This window comes from Geotrypetes seraphini, chromosome 2 (assembly GCF_902459505.1).
Source record: "Geotrypetes seraphini chromosome 2, aGeoSer1.1, whole genome shotgun sequence".
NCBI classification, from domain to species: Eukaryota; Metazoa; Chordata; class Amphibia; order Gymnophiona; family Dermophiidae; genus Geotrypetes; species Geotrypetes seraphini.
The window spans coordinates 115,830,149-115,848,629 of record NC_047085.1 but is presented as its reverse complement, the minus strand read 5'-3'; the positions used below and the strand labels follow the sequence as shown (position 1 = coordinate 115,848,629).

At 41.1% G+C, this 18,481-nt stretch overlaps 1 protein-coding gene across 1 annotated transcript; it reads right to left on the bottom strand.

Moving 5' to 3' along the window:
• Positions 1-7,758: 7,758 nt before the first annotated feature.
• PENK (proenkephalin) lies at positions 7,759-17,353 on the bottom strand. Its single transcript, XM_033934413.1, is given in 5 exon segments — positions 7,759-8,122; positions 8,125-8,688; positions 15,820-15,960; positions 16,684-16,810; positions 17,300-17,353. Coding segments are annotated over 3 exon segments (783 nt in total). The 5' UTR covers positions 15,958-15,960; positions 16,684-16,810; positions 17,300-17,353; the 3' UTR covers positions 7,759-8,041.
• Between the last annotated feature and the right edge of the window lie 1,128 nt (positions 17,354-18,481).

Below are 18,481 nucleotides of genomic sequence, written 5' to 3'. Positions count from 1 at the left end.
TTAGGGCTCTCTCTGACCAGGAGGCAGTTGCCCTAGTTCCACTCCCCTAACATCATTCCTGCCATGTGTGACTGTGGTATTCTGTTAGCATGATATTTGTGTAGCATTCTGTAATAATTTGGCTTATTCAGTTTTCTTGATAGTAGAGGGGATATATGTGAAGGGGAGGGGAGACGGGGGGTTTTGTTGATCCTTGCCCTGTATTATTTATATTTATAAAATGACAATTGTACAGAATATTGTTTCTTTTTATACTTTAATAAAATATGTTCAATATAAAATCATAACTATTTGAGGCTTGTGCGGATGGGATCAGATGGTTAATGGGACCGAGCTCGCGGGGGATGGGGCAGCAATGGGGTTTTTAAAAATTTCAGTCTTATTAGTTTAGCCGGTCCACGAAATAATTATTTTATTTCCGCCGGTCCATAGGTGTAAAAAGGTTGAAGAACACTGCTTCAAAGAACCCTCATATAGTGCTACTAGACATATGTAGCTGAATAGTTATGTGCACATACAGTAGTTTTCATATGATAATTTTTAACTGAAAGTATGAGCTCACTTGTGCTTTAAAAATCCAAGAGTCCACAAAAAAAAATAGTACACAAGTATTTTTTTACGAATGTGGACAGCTTTAAAATTGCCTAGATGACTAAGTACAAGACAAGAATATGATAATGTTGGTACAGTTACTAGATAGCATTTTGTATAAGTGTGTTTGTGTCACCTTCACTTGTGAACATGGCACATAATCTTCAAACAGTGGATTTTGTAAAAAAAAAAAAAAATTTCAGTTGATGACTAAATTTCAATTAAACAATTTGCTAAATGGAAATTAATTTTCAATGTGATGACAAAAGCTTTCAGCACAATTCGACATTTTTTAAAACATATTTTTGGAGTGCAGTAGTCATATTATTCCTGTGGAAAACTGGAGGTTGTAAAAAATCATTGGACAGAACAATAGAAATTATCTTGCAGGACATGAGTTTGGAAGACCTAAAAACCTGGCTATTCTCAAAACTGTAACACTTCCCCCCTCTTAGGCCTCTCACCTTCCCCCTTTACACCTAACTCTTTAATCTCTCCACTGTAGTTCCTCTCTCATCTTTCTTCCTGTAAACCGTGCCGAGCTCCGCATTCGTGGAGATGGTGCGGTATATAAACCCAAGGTTTAGTTTAGTTTAGTTTAATGTGACTGTTGGGTAGAAAAAGTGGCATGCGGTGAGGGCTTTCAGGAGATTCAGTGACTCCTCATCTCTACAGCCCTGCTTTTTAATTTTTTTTTGTTTACTTTTTGCTTGATGCAGTTTCATTTGTTGATGCAGTAGTCAAACTGCATCAAACAAAAAGTACCTCCCCCCCCAAAAAAAAGCTGGGTTATTGGACTGGGGATTCTCCGACCCCCCCGAAGGCCCTGGCAGTACTAATCTGAATTTGATTGGCTGAGTAGCATCTGCCTGTTGCCTGCTTGATCAATCAAATTCAGAGCAATGCCCTCAGGGCCTTTAGAGGGTGGGGTAAATCCTCTTAAGGCCCTCACCGCACACTACTGTTCATATAGAGAATGTTGTGAGGTGGGATTTGCATCAGCAGAGGTCATTGGGAGTTGTTCAAAATAGATGTAATTAGTATCAGTGTGGAAAAGTAAGTGGTTATCTTCCACTAATGCTACCATTCCAACTCTATACAGCAGGAGCTGCTAGCCCAAGACTGAGTGGTCTACATGTCCCAGACTGCACTGGGATTTATAGCTCAGTGCTGAGCCACCTTAACAGAGGGCTGCCGCGTGAGCGGACTGCTGGGCATGATGGACCACTGGTCTGACCCAGGAGTGGCAATTCTTATGTTCTTAACAAGGTAACCCTGCTGTGTCATAGGGCAGAAGTCAGCAGGGAGATGTTTATCTGTTACAGAGGAGATTCATTCCTGGAGATCCCAGAGTAAGAGCAGGTTTCCAAATCTATAGGCTTATACAAGCCTCAAGAAACACTCTCCAGGAGAGTTCCCTAGCTGTGGGTTAAGGGGAACCCTGGGAAGTTAAATCTGGAAAGGATTGTTTGAAGGAGCTGCCATTGTGAGACTGTTAATACTTGGTTGGCTGAGGTAAGCCCATCTTATTATTCTGAGAACTGTGGAATATGTTTATAGGTCTGGTTGGGACTGTTTATTTGAACAGAAAAACTACTTCCCCTAAGCCTGTGAGGAAACAGGCTCAAAAAAGTGTGTAAATAAAACTTTTCCTTATATCTTCCATGAGTTTCTGTTGTTTTGAATACATGTGTGCAGGGCTCCAGGAATGTCTGGACTGGACTCTGTCACATTATGGAGGCACCACTGGGAACTGTACAGTCTCTGACACAGGGAGACGAGCCCAGTGTAATTAGAGGCTGGGGACCTCAGTACAGAAAGTTCTGTTTTGGTTGTTTCTGAACCACAAAGTGACTAGCCCTGTGGAAGAGAAGGACCTGCTAATAGTTACAGTAGTGCTGGGTAAGCAGGATTTTATTTAGTTTGATTATTGGAGTTCTGTTTTACGCAAGGCGGAGAAAAAAGAAAAGTGTTTTTGTGTATATAGCTCCAGTATGCGGACAGATTTAATTAAGCCACTGGTCACACCTGCTAAACCAGCAGCCCTTATGTGCATTACAGCTCTGAGAAAATGAGATGTGCTTTAATTACCTCACCGATTTCAAGTGGAGGTAGTTACCAGAGCTCAACAGAGGGAAGAAAAGAGAAAACCACAACACAAAAGAGAAAAGAACAAGTGCTTACTCTGGAAGTTGGGGCTCCTGCCTAAGAGTAGAAAACACAGTGGGAGTCCTGGAGTGAAGTGCTGTTTTAAAAATCAGTATTGCAGACTACACTGGTGCAGGGCCAGAATCTGAAAACTTAATATGGGTATATGGGAGGAAGAGTGGCAGCACACATTGCTGCTCTTACAACAGGGTCCTGGCAAACCCAGAGAAATACAAGAGGTTAAGTACCCTTGAGTCAGTAAGCCACCAGGAAGGAGCCAAGAGGTTGGGCCACAGAGGGAAGCAATTTTGAGCCCATGAGTGCTGCAAAAAAAATCTAAGAAAAAGGGGAGCCAGGATGGTCCTCCAGGTAGAGGTTAAGTACTGGTCTCAAGCACAGCCCAAGAGGGGGGAGACCCACAATCCTGATGATTTGAGAGAGATGAGCCAACTTAAAGAACTTAAAAAGACTTTTCAAGTTCTAAAGGAAAAGCAAAAGGGTTCAGAGGAAATGGAAACCAAAATTATTTCTTTGGAATCGGATATACAAGAAACACAGGAGAAGCTCCAGAGAAAGACTGTTCGGGAGCCCTGAGGCAGAGCGATGTCCTGTGAATGGATGCCCAGAGAAAGAGCTTCATGATGCTCTGGTGGGGCTAAGGAAGGCCAGCTAGATGGTTAACTGGGATGACCTTAAAGGAGAGGACTTGGCATCCTCTACAGACTGCTGGAAAGAGTTAATGCAGGCATGCACATCTGGTAATGGGAAGAAAGTGAAGAGTGCCACCATGAAGTTTTCTAGAAATGGATACTGACACCAGTAATCAAGTGTCCAAAGGTCAAGTGCACCAGACACTAAAAATGGCATTGATTCAGGACTCTCCAGGGATGGAGGGACCCAGAACCTGACAACCAGTAGCCAACTGACTACTATGGACTATGGAATGAAGAAGAAATGGGCTCAGCAGGAGCAATGATGATATAGGCAGGGATGCCTGGAGTTAACTAATGATGCCTAACTCAACCACACCTATTCTCCGTCCCTAACCACACTTATTTTTTGAGATAGGTGTCGTTAGGTGAACTTAAGCGTGGGAAGGTGCCTCCACTTAAATGTTGTTAGGCATCCTAAGAATTCAATGCTGAACTCTTAAATTGTTTAATTAATGGGTTTTTTTGATTGACTGAAAACTTGCATGGTCAATTACCATGCTGATTAAGCCAATTAAAAAAATAAAAGGCACCTATCCTGAACATAGGTGGCGTTAGGTGGCCACAATTAGGCCACCTAATGTGGGTGCCATTTATAGAATATGGCACTAAGTGCTACCTGACCCATAGTTATGAAATAGAACAAAAACATCAACAAAAATTTAAACCTCCTACATCAAAGATACATGATTCCATAGATATAAGCCATTGTTTTTATGAGGAGAAAGCATCAGAATCCAAAATAGGCACTTCAAGCTTTTGTGCCTGCTCATTCAATCTTTGTTAGAAAGAAACCTCCTCTCAAAACTGGTCAAATGATGAGTTGAAAGAGTCTAAGAGATGGTCCTGCATGATACCCTTGAGGCAGTGGCAAGTAACCTGTGAAGCTGCATAATGTTGGCTATCCCCGGATGGACTGGAAATGTTTCTGAGCAGCTGGCAGAGTGGAGATGTTCTTGAGCAGCTAAGTTCTTTCATATAGACTCTATAATGAACTTAATGAATAACAAAGATTTATTCTGAGTTAATAAGGAATTAACCCCCCTTACAAAACGGTGCAAGAGGTATTTAGCACCGCTCGACACGCTGCTCTGCTCTGATGCTCATAGGTCTCAATGACCGTCTTAGCAGCACAAAGCATTCAGCGTGCCAGCTGGCACTAAAAAATTCTTATGCCGTTTTGTAAAAGGGGGGAGGTGTAAATTATTGACCAGTTTTAAGAGGAGATTTTTTTCTACTGATAATTGAATGAGCAGGCACGACATTATGAAGGCCCTGATTCTACAAAAGATACTTATAGTTAGGCTTCTGGATCGTCACGCCTAGCAGATCTAGGTGCCTAACATAATCATTTTATAAACTTAGCAGTGCCAGTAATGAGCAGCTCATACTTGGCAAAATTTAAAATTGGGTGGTAGGCGCCTGTGACTTTAAGGTAGGTGTCTAGGCCAAGGCACCTGTTAAAAAGTGGGCTTGGTTAGGAGTGGATCCTGGGCATGTTTCCCATGTAGGCACCTAAACTGGACTTAGGCGCTGGCATTTACATTACATTACGTTGTACTTATTGACCGCGTTACCAAAAAGTTCTACAAAAGATGATCAATAATGAACATAATGTGTGGATGAGGTAAGTTATGTGAACAAGTATTTAGAGAAAAGATAAGTTTTCAGCTGTTTTCTGAATTGTCCATAGGAGTCAGCTAAAGTAACAATGAACGAAATTCTTTTTCCATGAGAAGCTGCCTGAGTTGCTAAAGAATGATTAAGAAATTTCTTACTTTTGCAGCCCTTTACAGGAGGGAAATTGAATAGAGCATGAGTCTTTCTGCTATGTTTATTCATAGCTATGGAGAAACTGTTAACCAGGTAAATAGGGGCTGAACCATAAAGAACTTTGTAACTAAAACAGCCCAATTTAAACAGTACACGGGCGTCTACAGGCAACCAGTGCAGTTCACGATAAAACAACGTGACATGATTGTGCTTCCTCAATCCATAGATCAATCTTACTGCTGTGTTTTGAATCAATATTAGTCTCGACCAAGAAAACCCTGACATAAATAGGGGGCACCTAAATCCACTTTAGACACCACTAGATGCGATTCTATATATGGCACCGAACTGAAGATTGACAAGTGCTATGCGCAATGCTCTTCGGCACCTGTGTTTTAGGTGACATTTATAGAATCAGGGTCGAAATGCCTATTTTGGATTCTAATGCTTTACCCTCCTCATATAAACAATAGGACTTTTTCCTATTGAGTCATCGATGTTTGATACAGGATGCTTAGGCCCTCTTTTACTAAGCCGTGGTAGAGATTTCTACCGTGGCCTGGAGCGCTAAATGCTCCGACGCTCATAGGAATTCTCTGAGTGTTTGAGCAGTGCTGGGACATTTAGTGCTCTGGGCTGTGGCAGAAACTAGAGAATGACACGGGGGACAAATTTTTTCCCGTCCCTGAGGGAACTCATTTTCCCATCCCTGCGAGTTCTTTTCCTGTCCCTGCCTCATTCCTCCTGCAAGCTCCGTCCTCATCTGCACAAGCCTCAAACACTTTAAAATCATAAGTATTCGAGGCTTGTGCGGTTAAGGCAGAGCTTACAGGAAAACGTGTGGGGATGGAGAAATTGAGTTCCTGCAGGGATGGGGACCGTGTCATTCTCTAGTAGAAACCTCTATCATGGCTAAGTAAAAAAAAAAAAAGGGAGGGGGTGTAATAATTTTTGGATCAATTGATAAAATAAAATGAACAGCATTTGGTACATACTAAACTGTTCTAAAAAAGGTCCCTTAAAAATAGCAATTAGAACTGGGCATTCAAACTTTTACACCTGCCATAGTCACTTTTTTTGTATTATTTTCAATCTTTTGAGATCAGCAAATAAATAATTATTTTGCATTAAAACAGTGGATAGAGGTGTTTAATTTTGCGCCATGTACAGCTGGTGTCAGCTTCTGCTTAGTTCAACACACCTGATCAAATTGTATGTTTCAACGAATCCCTAAAGGTTTTTACTGTGGGCCGGCGAGGTCAATGATCTAATGATCATAGAATTCCTATAAGCATCGGAACATTTACCGTGCCGGTCCGCGGTAGAAGCTTCTACCGTGGCTTAGTAAAAAGAGCCCTTAGAGATTCATTGAAACATACAGTTTGATCAGGTGTGTTGAACTAGGCACAGTCATTTAAATTATCTATATGTTTAGAGAAAGTATTGTAACTAGTGTTCAGACACATAAGATGATTTATTTATTAATGTAAAATTGTCAGTATATTGAAAATAAAGGGATTGTTTTAATAGACATTTCTGGTGCATGTTTTTTTCAGTAGAGAATAACTAGTAAAAATATTAATAAACAAGTTCCAGTCTATTCAAGCATATATGCTATCCACATAATCCACATACACTTAGGGCTCCTTTTACTAAGGTATGCTAGCGTTTTTAGCACATGATCCTGCGCTATGTGCCAAAAACTAACGCCAGCTCAATGGAGGCGTTAGCATCTAGCGCGCGCGCTAAAACCGGTAGCGCAGCTTAGTAAAAGGAGCCTTTAGGGGCCCTTTTACTAAGTTGGGCTATAAAGTGATCTGTGCTATAACTAGCATGGTATGAGGCAGTAAAATGGCCACATTTTCCATTTTCTCTATTAATGGTCATGCATTAATTTCCCCAAGAGTGCATGGCCATTAGAGCATGAACACTTACCAACATCTATTTTCTAGGTGGTAAGGGCTCGCGTGCTAATCAGTAAGCATGCGCTGATGTAGCTGTGCTAACAGATTAGCACAGAACATGCCTACTCTGTGTTCCCAGACATGCCCCAGTGCAAAAAATAAAATCTGTTTTTTTGGTTTGTTTGTTTTTTTAGCATATATTAGTGCTTATTACAGTTAGTAAAAGGGCCCCTTAATGATTAGCAATATTTTCTCAGATATTAGAAATTCGTAAATAAAATACGTGAGAGTTTTTCGTAGCAGCAAACCGTTGCTAGTTATATATTTATGGGTCTAACGTATACATTTATAACTTGTTATTTTCCTTGATACATTTTAAAAATTTATTTCATAAATCAGATTGAAAAGCAGAATATGGTGAAGGATTCCATGATTAAGGGTATGAATAGGGCTCCAAATAGCTAGCCATTGTGGTATGCAATATGAAGAATCCTGAAGGCATATGTAAGATGGAAAGTGCTAGAGCGCTATATTTGTGTTGTATACCATTAAAATTGAACAAGCAACAAGACTTCCCCAGGTGATTAAATGCACAGTAGTGAAAAAAGTCCCAGACATATCACAGAAGATTGTGCAGTTAAGATGAATAATTTATTATATATACAATATGCATTTGAAAAGAAAGAGGTAACAAAAATTGTATTAACATAGTACTACAACAAAGACTTAAATATAACTAAAACAGAAGGTAGTTCTTGACTAAAAAAACCCCCACACAGAACCTGAAATAGCAATTGCAGGTTGCATTATTAACTAGGACAGTAAAAAACTGTACAGTGCAAGCAACACCTTACAATAAAATATGATCAATGAGGCAGTCTTTCTTAGTTGCAGTGAGGAGGAAAGGGGAAGCTACTAAAATCTCATAAATCCACCATATCTCTTTTCCATCTCTGGAATTTCTTTGGAATAGCTTTCTGCATCTTCATCCGATGGAGAAAGGAATCAGCGAAGCGTCTCATAAATCCACCATATCGTTTCTGGTAATCCAACCACCACTCTGGCCTCCCTACTCTTCTCATAAAGCCACCATATCTCTTCTGCAGCTCCTTGGCTTCATCTTCAAGTTCTGGGCTCCTCTTAAAACCTCTCATGAAACCCCCATACCTTTTGCTGACTTCACCTGGCCTATCATAACTGTCTTTGTAATGTCCAGTTTCAGAATTATCCCCACCATCACTACTAAGCAACTCTTTGAGAAGATCAGAGACATCTCTATCTGAGCCCTTCTTCATAAACCCTCCATATCTTTTAGGAAGGATCTCGCCATCATTGTTTTCTTCCTCTGGTTCTATATGGTAAAGCTCACCCATCTTCTTCATGAAGCCACCATATCTTTTCATGAATCCTCCATATTTCTTGGCTAGTATGAGGTTCTCATCATTTTCTTGGTCCTTCTCTCTTTCTTGGGAAAGATCTAGTTTAGCCAGTTGCAGCAGCTCTTTGCAGGAGTCCCAGGCTTTGGAAGATGGTAGTTTCCCTTCGCATTCTAATGTGCAAGCCTGAAAAAAGGATTGAGTTTAATCAATGGTGTGTTCAGCTGTTTTAGAGATATGTACTAAGTGTAATGAATGCTTACGCGAAGATTAGTGGGCAGCAATGAAACATTTTCAGTCATACACAAATCATAGAATCTTCTCTTTTGATTAAAATAATTTTCAATGGAAATGTGTGAATATTATAGCCGTAAAACAAGCATCTTTGTTGTAAAATTGACATTTGCCAGTACAAAAAGTATCCACTGCATAGGAAGCTATTCATTGTATGACTACCTTAAATCCTAAAACATAATTTGTAAAAAACAAATTTTAAGCTATTTAATTTTGTACTATAATATTTTTGTTTCAGTGGCTCAGGATTATTAGACCTCAACAAATTCACTTGGTTCTTGCCCTGAATAAGATCAGCATCCGTAGCCCTATGTATAATATCCTTATCAGTGCAATCTAAGCACTCTTCAGATATTGCTATTTGTTTTCAGTAAGATGTTAGAAGGCAGAGCCTAGAGTTAGAGCAACCCTGGCAACCAGGGTTCAAATTCTGCTTCTCCCACTAATGCATGTGAGCTTGGGAAAGTCACTTTGGGGCTCATTTTCAAAAGAAAAACATCCAAAAATGTAGCATAAAGAGGAAGATGGACATATTTCTCAACTAACCTTTCCAATTTGCTATTTCCAAAACCTATCTTTTAGACCAGGGATCTCAAAGTCCCTCCTTGAGGGCCGCAATCCAATGGGGTTTTCAGGATTTCCCCAATGAATATGCATGAGATCTATGTGCATGCACTGCTTTCAATGCATATTCATTGGGGAAATCCTGAAAACCCGATGGATTGCGGCTCTCAAGGAGCGACTTTGAGATCCCTGTTCTAGACAGATTTCTTTGGTGCATGTCCTCAGTGCAACTAAATCTTAAGGGGGTGTGGTTTGGGTAGGACTAAGGCAGGCTAATCATTTGGATGTTTTTCTGCAATAATCAAACATTTTTTTAAAAATGCCCAAAGCACAGTTTGGATGTTTGGGATTAAACCTGTTTTAACAACGAATATGTGCCAAAAAGGTGCTCAAACTGACCAGATTACCCCTGGAGGGATGAAGGCATGATGTTCCCACCTCCCCCCACCCCACTGGTTACTGACCCCCCCTCCAGCCCCCCCACCCAAAAAAAAAGATGTGAATGAAACAGCACATACCTGCCTGTAGCTTCAGATGTTATGGCTAGTCCTAGTAGAGCAAAGAGCAGGATTCTGGAGTAGTCTAGTGGGAGGTATAGTCAACCACAGTGATAGGAACTCAGGCCCATATCCCACTCTGACTACTACATTTATAGTGGAATATACGAGCCTTCCAAAACTCACCCTAATCCCACTGTACCTACATATAGATGACAACACCTGCAGGCCTGGTGTAGAGCAGTGTTTCTCAACTTGGACCTGGATTACCCCCTTATTAGTCAGGTTTTCAGGATATAAGAACATAAGAATTTGCCTCTGCTGGGTCAGACCAGAGGTCCATCTCGCCCAGGGTCCGCTCCCGCGGCAGCCCCTCAGGCCTATCACCTGTGCAGTGGTCCCTGACTATTCCTATAACTTAGCTCAACTCCTATTTGTATCCCTCAATCCCTTTATCCTCTAGGAACCTATCTAAACCTTTTTTGAAGCCCTGTAACATGCTCTGGCCTATCACGGCCTCCGGAAGCGTGTTCCATGTGTCCACCACCCTCTGGGTAAAAAAGAACTTCCTAGCGTTTGTTCTAAACCTGCCCCCTTTTAATTTCTCCGAGTGCCCCCTTGTACTTGTGGTTCCCCACATTGTGAAGAATCTGTCCCTGTCTACCTTTTCTATGCCCTTCAGGATTTTGAAGGTTTCTATCATGTCTCCTCTAAGTCTCCGCTTCTCCAGGGAGAATAGCCCCAGCTTTTTCAATCTATCAGCATATGAGAAGTTTTCCATACCCTTTATCAGTTTAGTTGTTCTTCTCTGGACTCCCTCAAGTACTGCCATGTCCTTCTTGAGGTATGGCGACCAGTACTGGACACAGTACTCCAGATGCGGGCGCACCATTGCACGATACAGTGGCATGATGACTTCCTTCGTCCTGGCAGTGATACCCTTTTTAATGATACCCAACATTTGGTTTGCTTTCATTGAGGCCGTCGCGCATTGTGCCAACGGCTTCATTGTTTTGTCTACCATCACCCCCAGGTCTCTTTCAAGGTTACTTACCCCTAGCAGCGATCCCCCCATTTTGTAGCTGAACATCGGGTTCTTTTTCCCTACATGCATGACCTTGCATTTCTCTATGTTAAAGCTCATTTGCCACTTTTTTGCCCACTCTTCCAGCCTCGTTAGGTCCCTTTGCAGGTCTTCGCAGTCTTCTGCGGTTCTAACCCTGCTGCAGAGTTTGGTGTCATCGGCAAATTTTATAACCTCACATTTTGTTCCCGCCTCCAGGTCGTTAATAAATATATTGAACAGGAGCGGTCCCAGCACCGACCCCTATGGAACTCCGCTCGTGACGCATAGCCAGTCTGAGTAGTGGCCCTTTACTCCAACCCTCTGTTTCCTGCCTGCCAGCCAGTTTCTGATCCATCGGTGGACATCCCCTTGCACCCCGTGGTTCTACAGCTTCTTAAGCACCATTCGTGGGGTACCTTGTCGAAGGCTTTTTGGAAGTCAAGGTAAATAATGTCCATGGATTCCCCTTTATCCATCTGGCTGTTTATTCCCTCAAAGAAGTACAGTAAGTTTGTGAGGCACGACCTTCCCTTGCAGAAGCCGTGCTGGCTCGCCTTCAGCTGTCCATTGTTTTCTATGTGTTCACAGATGCTGTCCTTAACCAGTGCTTCCATCATCTTTCCTGGAACCGAGGTCAAGCTCACCAGTCTGTAGTTTCCTGGGTCACCCCTTGAACCCTTTTTAAAGATGTGCGTGACATTTGCTATTTTCCAATCCTCCGGTATCTCCCCAGTTTAAGGATAGGTTACCAATTTGGCGAAGTGGTTCTGCTATTTCGTTCCTTAGCTCTTTGAGTACCCTTGGGTGGATGCCGTCCGGACCCGGTGATTTGTCGCTCTTTAGTCTGTCTATCTGTCGGAGGATATCCTCTTTTCTTACCTCTAGTTGGACCAACCTTTCATCCTGATCCCCATTTATGATCTCCTCGGGTTCTGGGATATTGGATGTGTCCTCTCTCGTGAAGACTGACGAGAAGAACTTATTTAACCTGTCAGCTATCTCTTTTTCCTCCTTTACCACTCCCTTCTTATCTCCATCGTCCAATGGTCCCACTTCTTCCCTGGCCGGTTTCTTCCCCTTTATGTACCTGAAGAATGGTTTGAAGTTTGTTGCATCCCCCGCCAGTCTCTCCTCATATTCTCTTTTTGCTTTTCTAAACGCTCGGTGACATTCTCTTTGGTGTCTTTTGTGTTCCTTCTGGTTGTCCTTTGTTTGGTCCTTTTTCCATTTTCTGAAAGATGCTTTCTTGTCACTTATTGCCTTTTTTACCGCATTAGTTATCCACACTGGGTTTTTTGCTCGATTCTTTCTGCACCCTTTCCTGAATCTGGGGACGTACAGGTTCTGTGCCTCGTGCACCGTATCCACAATAAATATGTACAAACTTGATTTGCATACCCTGCCTCTCTTATATGCAGATTTTTAAATGCATATTCATTGTGGATATCCTGAAAAACAGACTGGCAAGGGAGTATTCCGATTCATAGTCTAAAGCGCGTGAGGACAAAGGCGTGCCGACAACCGAGCGTGGACAACTGAGCGCAGGACTTCATTGCGCCGAAGGAAAACCGTATTTTAAAGAGCTCCGACGGGGGGTGTTGATGGGGACCCCCTCACAATTTACTTAATAGAGATCGCGCTGGCGTTGTGGGGGGTTGTAACCCCCCTCATTATACTGGAAATTTAACTTTTTCCTTTTTTTTTAGGGAAAAAGTTAAGTTTTCAGTATAATGTGGAGGTTACACCTCCCACACCCCCCCAACATGGCAGCGCAATCCCTATTAAGTAGAGTGCGGGTGTTCCCCCCCACACCTCCTGTCAGAGCTCTTTAAAATTAAGCCCTGCGCTCAGTTGTCCGTGCTCGGTTGTCAGCGCGCCTTTGTCCTTGCGCGCTTTTGACCCGTTATCGAGTACTCAAGGACCGAGTTGAGAAACATTGGTGTATAGTTGGGCCCAGTAGGTTGTGGGTGGGTTTTGGAGGTATCAGCATACATTATAAGGGGGTTATGGTGAGATGTATACCTGGGCCCTTTTATGTGAAGTTCACTGCTCTGCTGGGATGCCTGTGTGGCCAGTATACTAAAACTGCTGGCCCCTCCTAGATCCCAATGGTTTCTTTTGTGTGTTTTTCTTTTGGACTGGTGGTTTTTTTTTTGATGGTTCAGGAAGATAGGTGCACATCCAGGAAATGACCATTTTCAAAACAAAAAGATAGACGTATTTCTGTTTTGAAAATGGTCATGTTTACTACTCAATTTTTGTGTGTCTTCTGCAAAACATTCAAACTCGGATTTGAATGTCATATCAAAAATGCCTTTCCACAACTTCTACTGACTCAGATTGCAAATTCACTTAGATAGGGAACAGCTTGTATCTTTCTATAGCTGGAATAGGAAAGGGCAAGAAATCAAATCCAGAAATTCAACATAATAATCCAATTGTGGTTTATATCTAAGGGAAATATGAAAATGGATTGGTCAAACCATGTTAATCTGCTAGCGTAAAGATTTATCTTAGAACTGCATGACCATCTGGATAAAGACTCACTGTAAACCTATACTGTCCAGACTATTGGTAGCTACAGCTAGAAGGCTGTGGCTGGCTTTTCTGGACAATGCAAACAGAAACAAAAGGTAGCCTACAGTGCAAATGAAGAAATGGGCTTTTCAATCTTACTATTCATAATTATAATGATAACATCCACATTTTCTCAATTCCATTTCATAAAGCAGTCATTCTCTTTTGCAAAAGAGTTTAATATCCTAGTCTTGAAGATTAGGGGGCTTTTTACAAAGGTATACTAATGGATTTAGCACACGCTAACAATTAACATGAGGTAGATGCTAAGAAGCCAATTTTATATATTTGGACTTCATAGTATTGTAGAGTATACTAATTGTTAGTGCATGCTAAACCCATTAGTGCACCTTAGTATAAGAACCTTTATGTGAGGTATTAAAACATCAAAGATGTTCAGCATTAGGCTTCCTTAACCCTGAAAGCACCAGATTATACTGCCTAGAACAGGCTGCCAGAGTCAATACGTCATGCTCCTTCTCTAGCAGTATTCAAATCCAAGCTAAAAGCTCACTTTTTTGAGGCTGCTTTCAACTCCTATTCACCATAAAATACCTATGTCCACCTCTCTGCAAGAAACTTCCCAACCCTCATATGTCCTGTCTGTCTGTTTAAATTAGATTGTAAGCTCTTCTGAGAAGGGACCATCTATTGAATGTTAAATGTACAGTGCTGCTTATGCCTTTCAGCACTATAGAAATGATAGATAGTAGTAGTAGTAGTACTCTCTCTTTCTGTCTGACTCTGCCTGTCTGTCTCTGTCTGCCTGCCTGTTTTTCTTCCCTCTCTTTCTGTCTGACTCTAGTAGTAGTAGTACTCTCTCTTTCTGTCTGACTCTGCCTGTCTGTCTCTGTCTGCCTGCCTGTTTTTCTTCCCTCTCTTTCTGTCTGATTCTGTCTTTCTTTCTGACTCTCTGTGTCTGTCTCTGCCTTTGCCTCACTCTGTTTGTCTGACTGTCTCTCTCTCTCTCTCTGTATGTGTCTCTATTTCTGTTTGTCTCATACAGCTACAGGAAAAAGAGGGTAAATTGAAATCATTTTGAAAATGTACTTCTTTCTTTATCATAATTCTGAGATAAACTCAAGCAGTCTAACAGCACAATTTTATTTTTCTTTTACAGGATGCTGCAATGTTTCTGAAATGATTTCACTTAGTCTGGTCTCATTGTACTTTTGGTTATTGTAAAGTTTGCACACTAAGGTCAAACAGCTGCAAAATGTCACTTTTGTTTTTTTTAATGTGAATCTTTATTGAAAATATTTTTTTTCTACACTTGTTCAACCCTCTATGCATGTTTACTATTTATCTTGTGAATTCTGATACCTAATTCTTTACAGATTAGGTTATAATCTTAAGAGCACAGAACTATGAAGGAAGTTCAAGTTATACTTTATAATTTAGGATGGAGTAGAAAACTCAGGATGCATACAGGTGTTCATGCTTGCTAGAGGTAGCCTTCTGCCTGATGCTAGATTGTTTTCAACTGTATCCTAAAAGTAATAATTTGCAATATTTAGAATATTCAAGTGACGTTGTTAAGATGATGTAAATTTATTAGAGTGTAGTTTTTTCCTGAATACTGCATTGGAAGGTGAGGTATGGTCTGCTTTGATTTCAGGGAACTGCCATATCACAATCCTATTCCATACCATTTGCCAATGAAAAGTCCAGAAAGACATTATCTTTCATAATTTCAATTGGTGAGCTACTTTTAGAAAAGGGCCAGTTTTGAAGGGATACATTACCAAGACTGGTTACTGCACATCGTTCAACCAGTTCTCTTCACAACTTTAGTTTTTGCTTTCCTTTTCTCATCCTAGTCCCTTATTAAATGTGCATGTTGCTTTTTGGGTTTCATATTTTTATGATATTCATTGCAGCAGATATTTCTACATACTCTGATTCACTTTGATTTTTTTAAAATAATCTGTGTAATCGATCCATGTTAGAGGTATTATATTTTCAGTTTTAGGACAATCCTCTCCGTACAAAAATGAGTGGTGTACATCTCAAATTTGTCTAAATTGAGCAGAAACTGTTAAGAGATCGTGCTTTTCTTTACAATCTGGTTGGAGTATTAAATGCGCAAAGTTACTTCTTCAAGTCTTTCATAACCACCATTGGTTCTGAGCATGGGAGCTCTCCATGGTATTGAATGTTCCTACCTTTTGTATGTGGAAAATTAACTGAAATAGCTTTATAAAACCTTATGTTGTGCATTCTTTTAGCATAGACACCAATTTAAATTTCTGCTTTATTATTCTTTATGCACCATCAATCTGGTAATGCTGCCAGTAGGAGAAGGAAGTTCTTTCTTACCACAGAGTTGATTTCTGAGTGGTGCCCCAGCTGGTAGGTGCAGGAAGCACAGTCCTTGTTGCATTCTGCCCGGACTGTAAGGAGGAGACAGGCATTAAGAGCCACCAAAAAGCTGCAGTGCCTCAGTAGCAAAGCCATGGACTGCAAAGAGAAGGCAACAAGTCAGGTGTCAGCCACACGTTCGCCCTAATTGCAGATACCAGAAAGACCAAACTGAACTGCAGGACCTGGTTTTACCTACATCTGCCCCTCCTCTCACTTAATCAGCCAAGAAGGTCAAGTAAATCCATAATAAAAGAGCATATCAACTTCCCTACAAAATCGAGCTTAAAGTAAATGGAACGATCCTTTTTTTTATTAATTCTCTTGGACAGCTAAAGACAAATCACGATCTCCCTTCCTGTCACTATCCCAGTTTGCATTATTCCAGCAATCCACTCCTGCTTAGTTCCATGATTCTTAACACTTGAATTTACCTAGATTGCTCTATTTAGCACTTTGCATTTGAATTTAGGACCTTAACTTACTTGTAGTTACAAGTTAAGACCGGTGTTTTGGATGAAAAAATAATCTTTTCCCCATACACTTTCCACACTTCTAAAACTGGCAAATATGAGTATTTCGTTCCTCAAGTTATTAAATAACTTACTCATGGTTTGCAGGCGCAAGATTCTTAAATAAATTTAGTTACAGAAAAGGAGAACATAAAATCACCAAATCATGAAAAAAATTATATTCAAAATGGAAAAGAGAGTAAAAACTAAAAAAAACAAAAAAAAAACAACCAAAAATAGGGGGGAAAGTACCGAGATCATTCTTCCCTGCAACTTTATATGCAGTGATCTGATAGACTAATTCACTTACACGTTTGCTTCCTTGCTTATTCGAGAAGAGATCCGCCGGAGAGAGAGGTAGCTGTTCTGAAGTTCCTAGATCCGAGCACCAAATATATATAGAGAGAGCAGCCAAGTAATTTGGGTCGCTGGAGAAACTCAATAAAAAAAAAGCAAAAAAAAAAAAAAGCAATAGACCGCAGTCGCTGTCTCTCCGCAGCAACAGATGAAGTACTAGTAAATCTTCTGGCAGCAGTCGCCCGGATTGAGATCTGAGCGGGAGAAAGTGTCGCGTGCAAGAGCTGGCGCCACCAAGCCTGTCTGCGCTTCTTTAACGGACGCGCTCCTCCCCACTAGCCCGTGTGACAGAAGCCTTACGGAGCCACCTTATAATTAGTCCAAAGAAAGAGAAACCCGAAGCGTCCCCCAATCACCTCGACGTCCCGGCTGACGCAGGACCTACGATATCCCCCCACTTCGGATTTCGTACTTTTACCGTCTCGTTATCGCCCAGTCGAGAGCTAAACGAAAAACAACCGCCCGGGGGCTTTGAAAGAAAAATCAACGGGCGGGGGTAAAGTGGAGGATGTGGGGGAGATGGGTTTTTTTTTCCCCCTTCCTTAGCGTAAATCGTTTCGTATTATCACCTGCTGTTTTATGAGGAAGATTCTCTCTGCCTCCCGTATCACTGCATTTTTATTTGACTGCTCAGACGTCACGTTTATTTCCACTCTGCGTGTCGTGTGGCGGGAAAAGGCAAGGGACCTAAAATACGTGTCTCTCTTAGAGCGATAATCGCATTCCGGAAAAGTGAGAGGACATAACTTTTAGTTCTGAGTCTGGGCAAGTAGTTCCATGGTAGGATATGAAGGTGGTGTAACCCTGTGTCCTATTTGCCTCTGTTTGTGTGAATCCGTACACAGACGTGGTCTTGTTCTTTGCCAGGACTCTCCTTGCTCCAGCCCCTATTCTTTAAACCCTGCAGGGCAAATGTGCATCCTAATCCTACTTAGTTTATTCGAGACCGTTGAGTGAAACAGGCAAAGTTAACTTTCTTTAGGACTGCAAATAACTCCAAACGCACAGACAGAAATGGATCGCAAATTTGAAAACGGAAAAATGAGGGAAGAAGTGAAAAGAAAACCCAGATAGATGTTGGTTGTTCCACGGGAGCTGTTAAGGGAGGTGAGGGGGGAGGGGGGGGGGTGGGAGGGGACGAGAGAAGAAAAGACCCGCTCTCGGCATGATTTTTGCCACTGTCAGGTATCTGCACTGTTCAGTCACGGACTCACGTTCTGTAACTATGGATGGACTGGATCCCCCCAGTTTATAAACTATTTTGTTCACTAGAGGGCACACGGCAACTTATAAAAGCTACAATAGCTGTAACTTAAAAAAAAAAAACACCTTTTGGAGAAAAATTCTTTAGAAATAGTAATATTTATTACTGAAAGGGGACGAACAGGAGAAAGGAGGGAGTATGAATCAATAAAACTCATTTAGCTAGTCACATTTTACATAGCCTTCTTAATGCGCTTAATTGGATCTCCTATTATGGCAGGAATTTATTAATACTAATAAACTATGAAATCTAAATCAGAGAAAAGGAATTAATACAAAATCCGAATGCTCACTTTTAAGGCAAGAAGTCAAAATGGCTGGAATCATATTTTTCCATTTAGTTTTTAAATTTGTTATTCCTACCTTATTTTTGCGTGGGGCTTTTTTTGTTGTTTTTGTTAAGAAGTGTATTTATAGGCCATTAAAAAAAAAGTTGTGGATGTCTAATAAATATGTTTTAGGCAAAGCTTGGGATGGATTTTACAAAA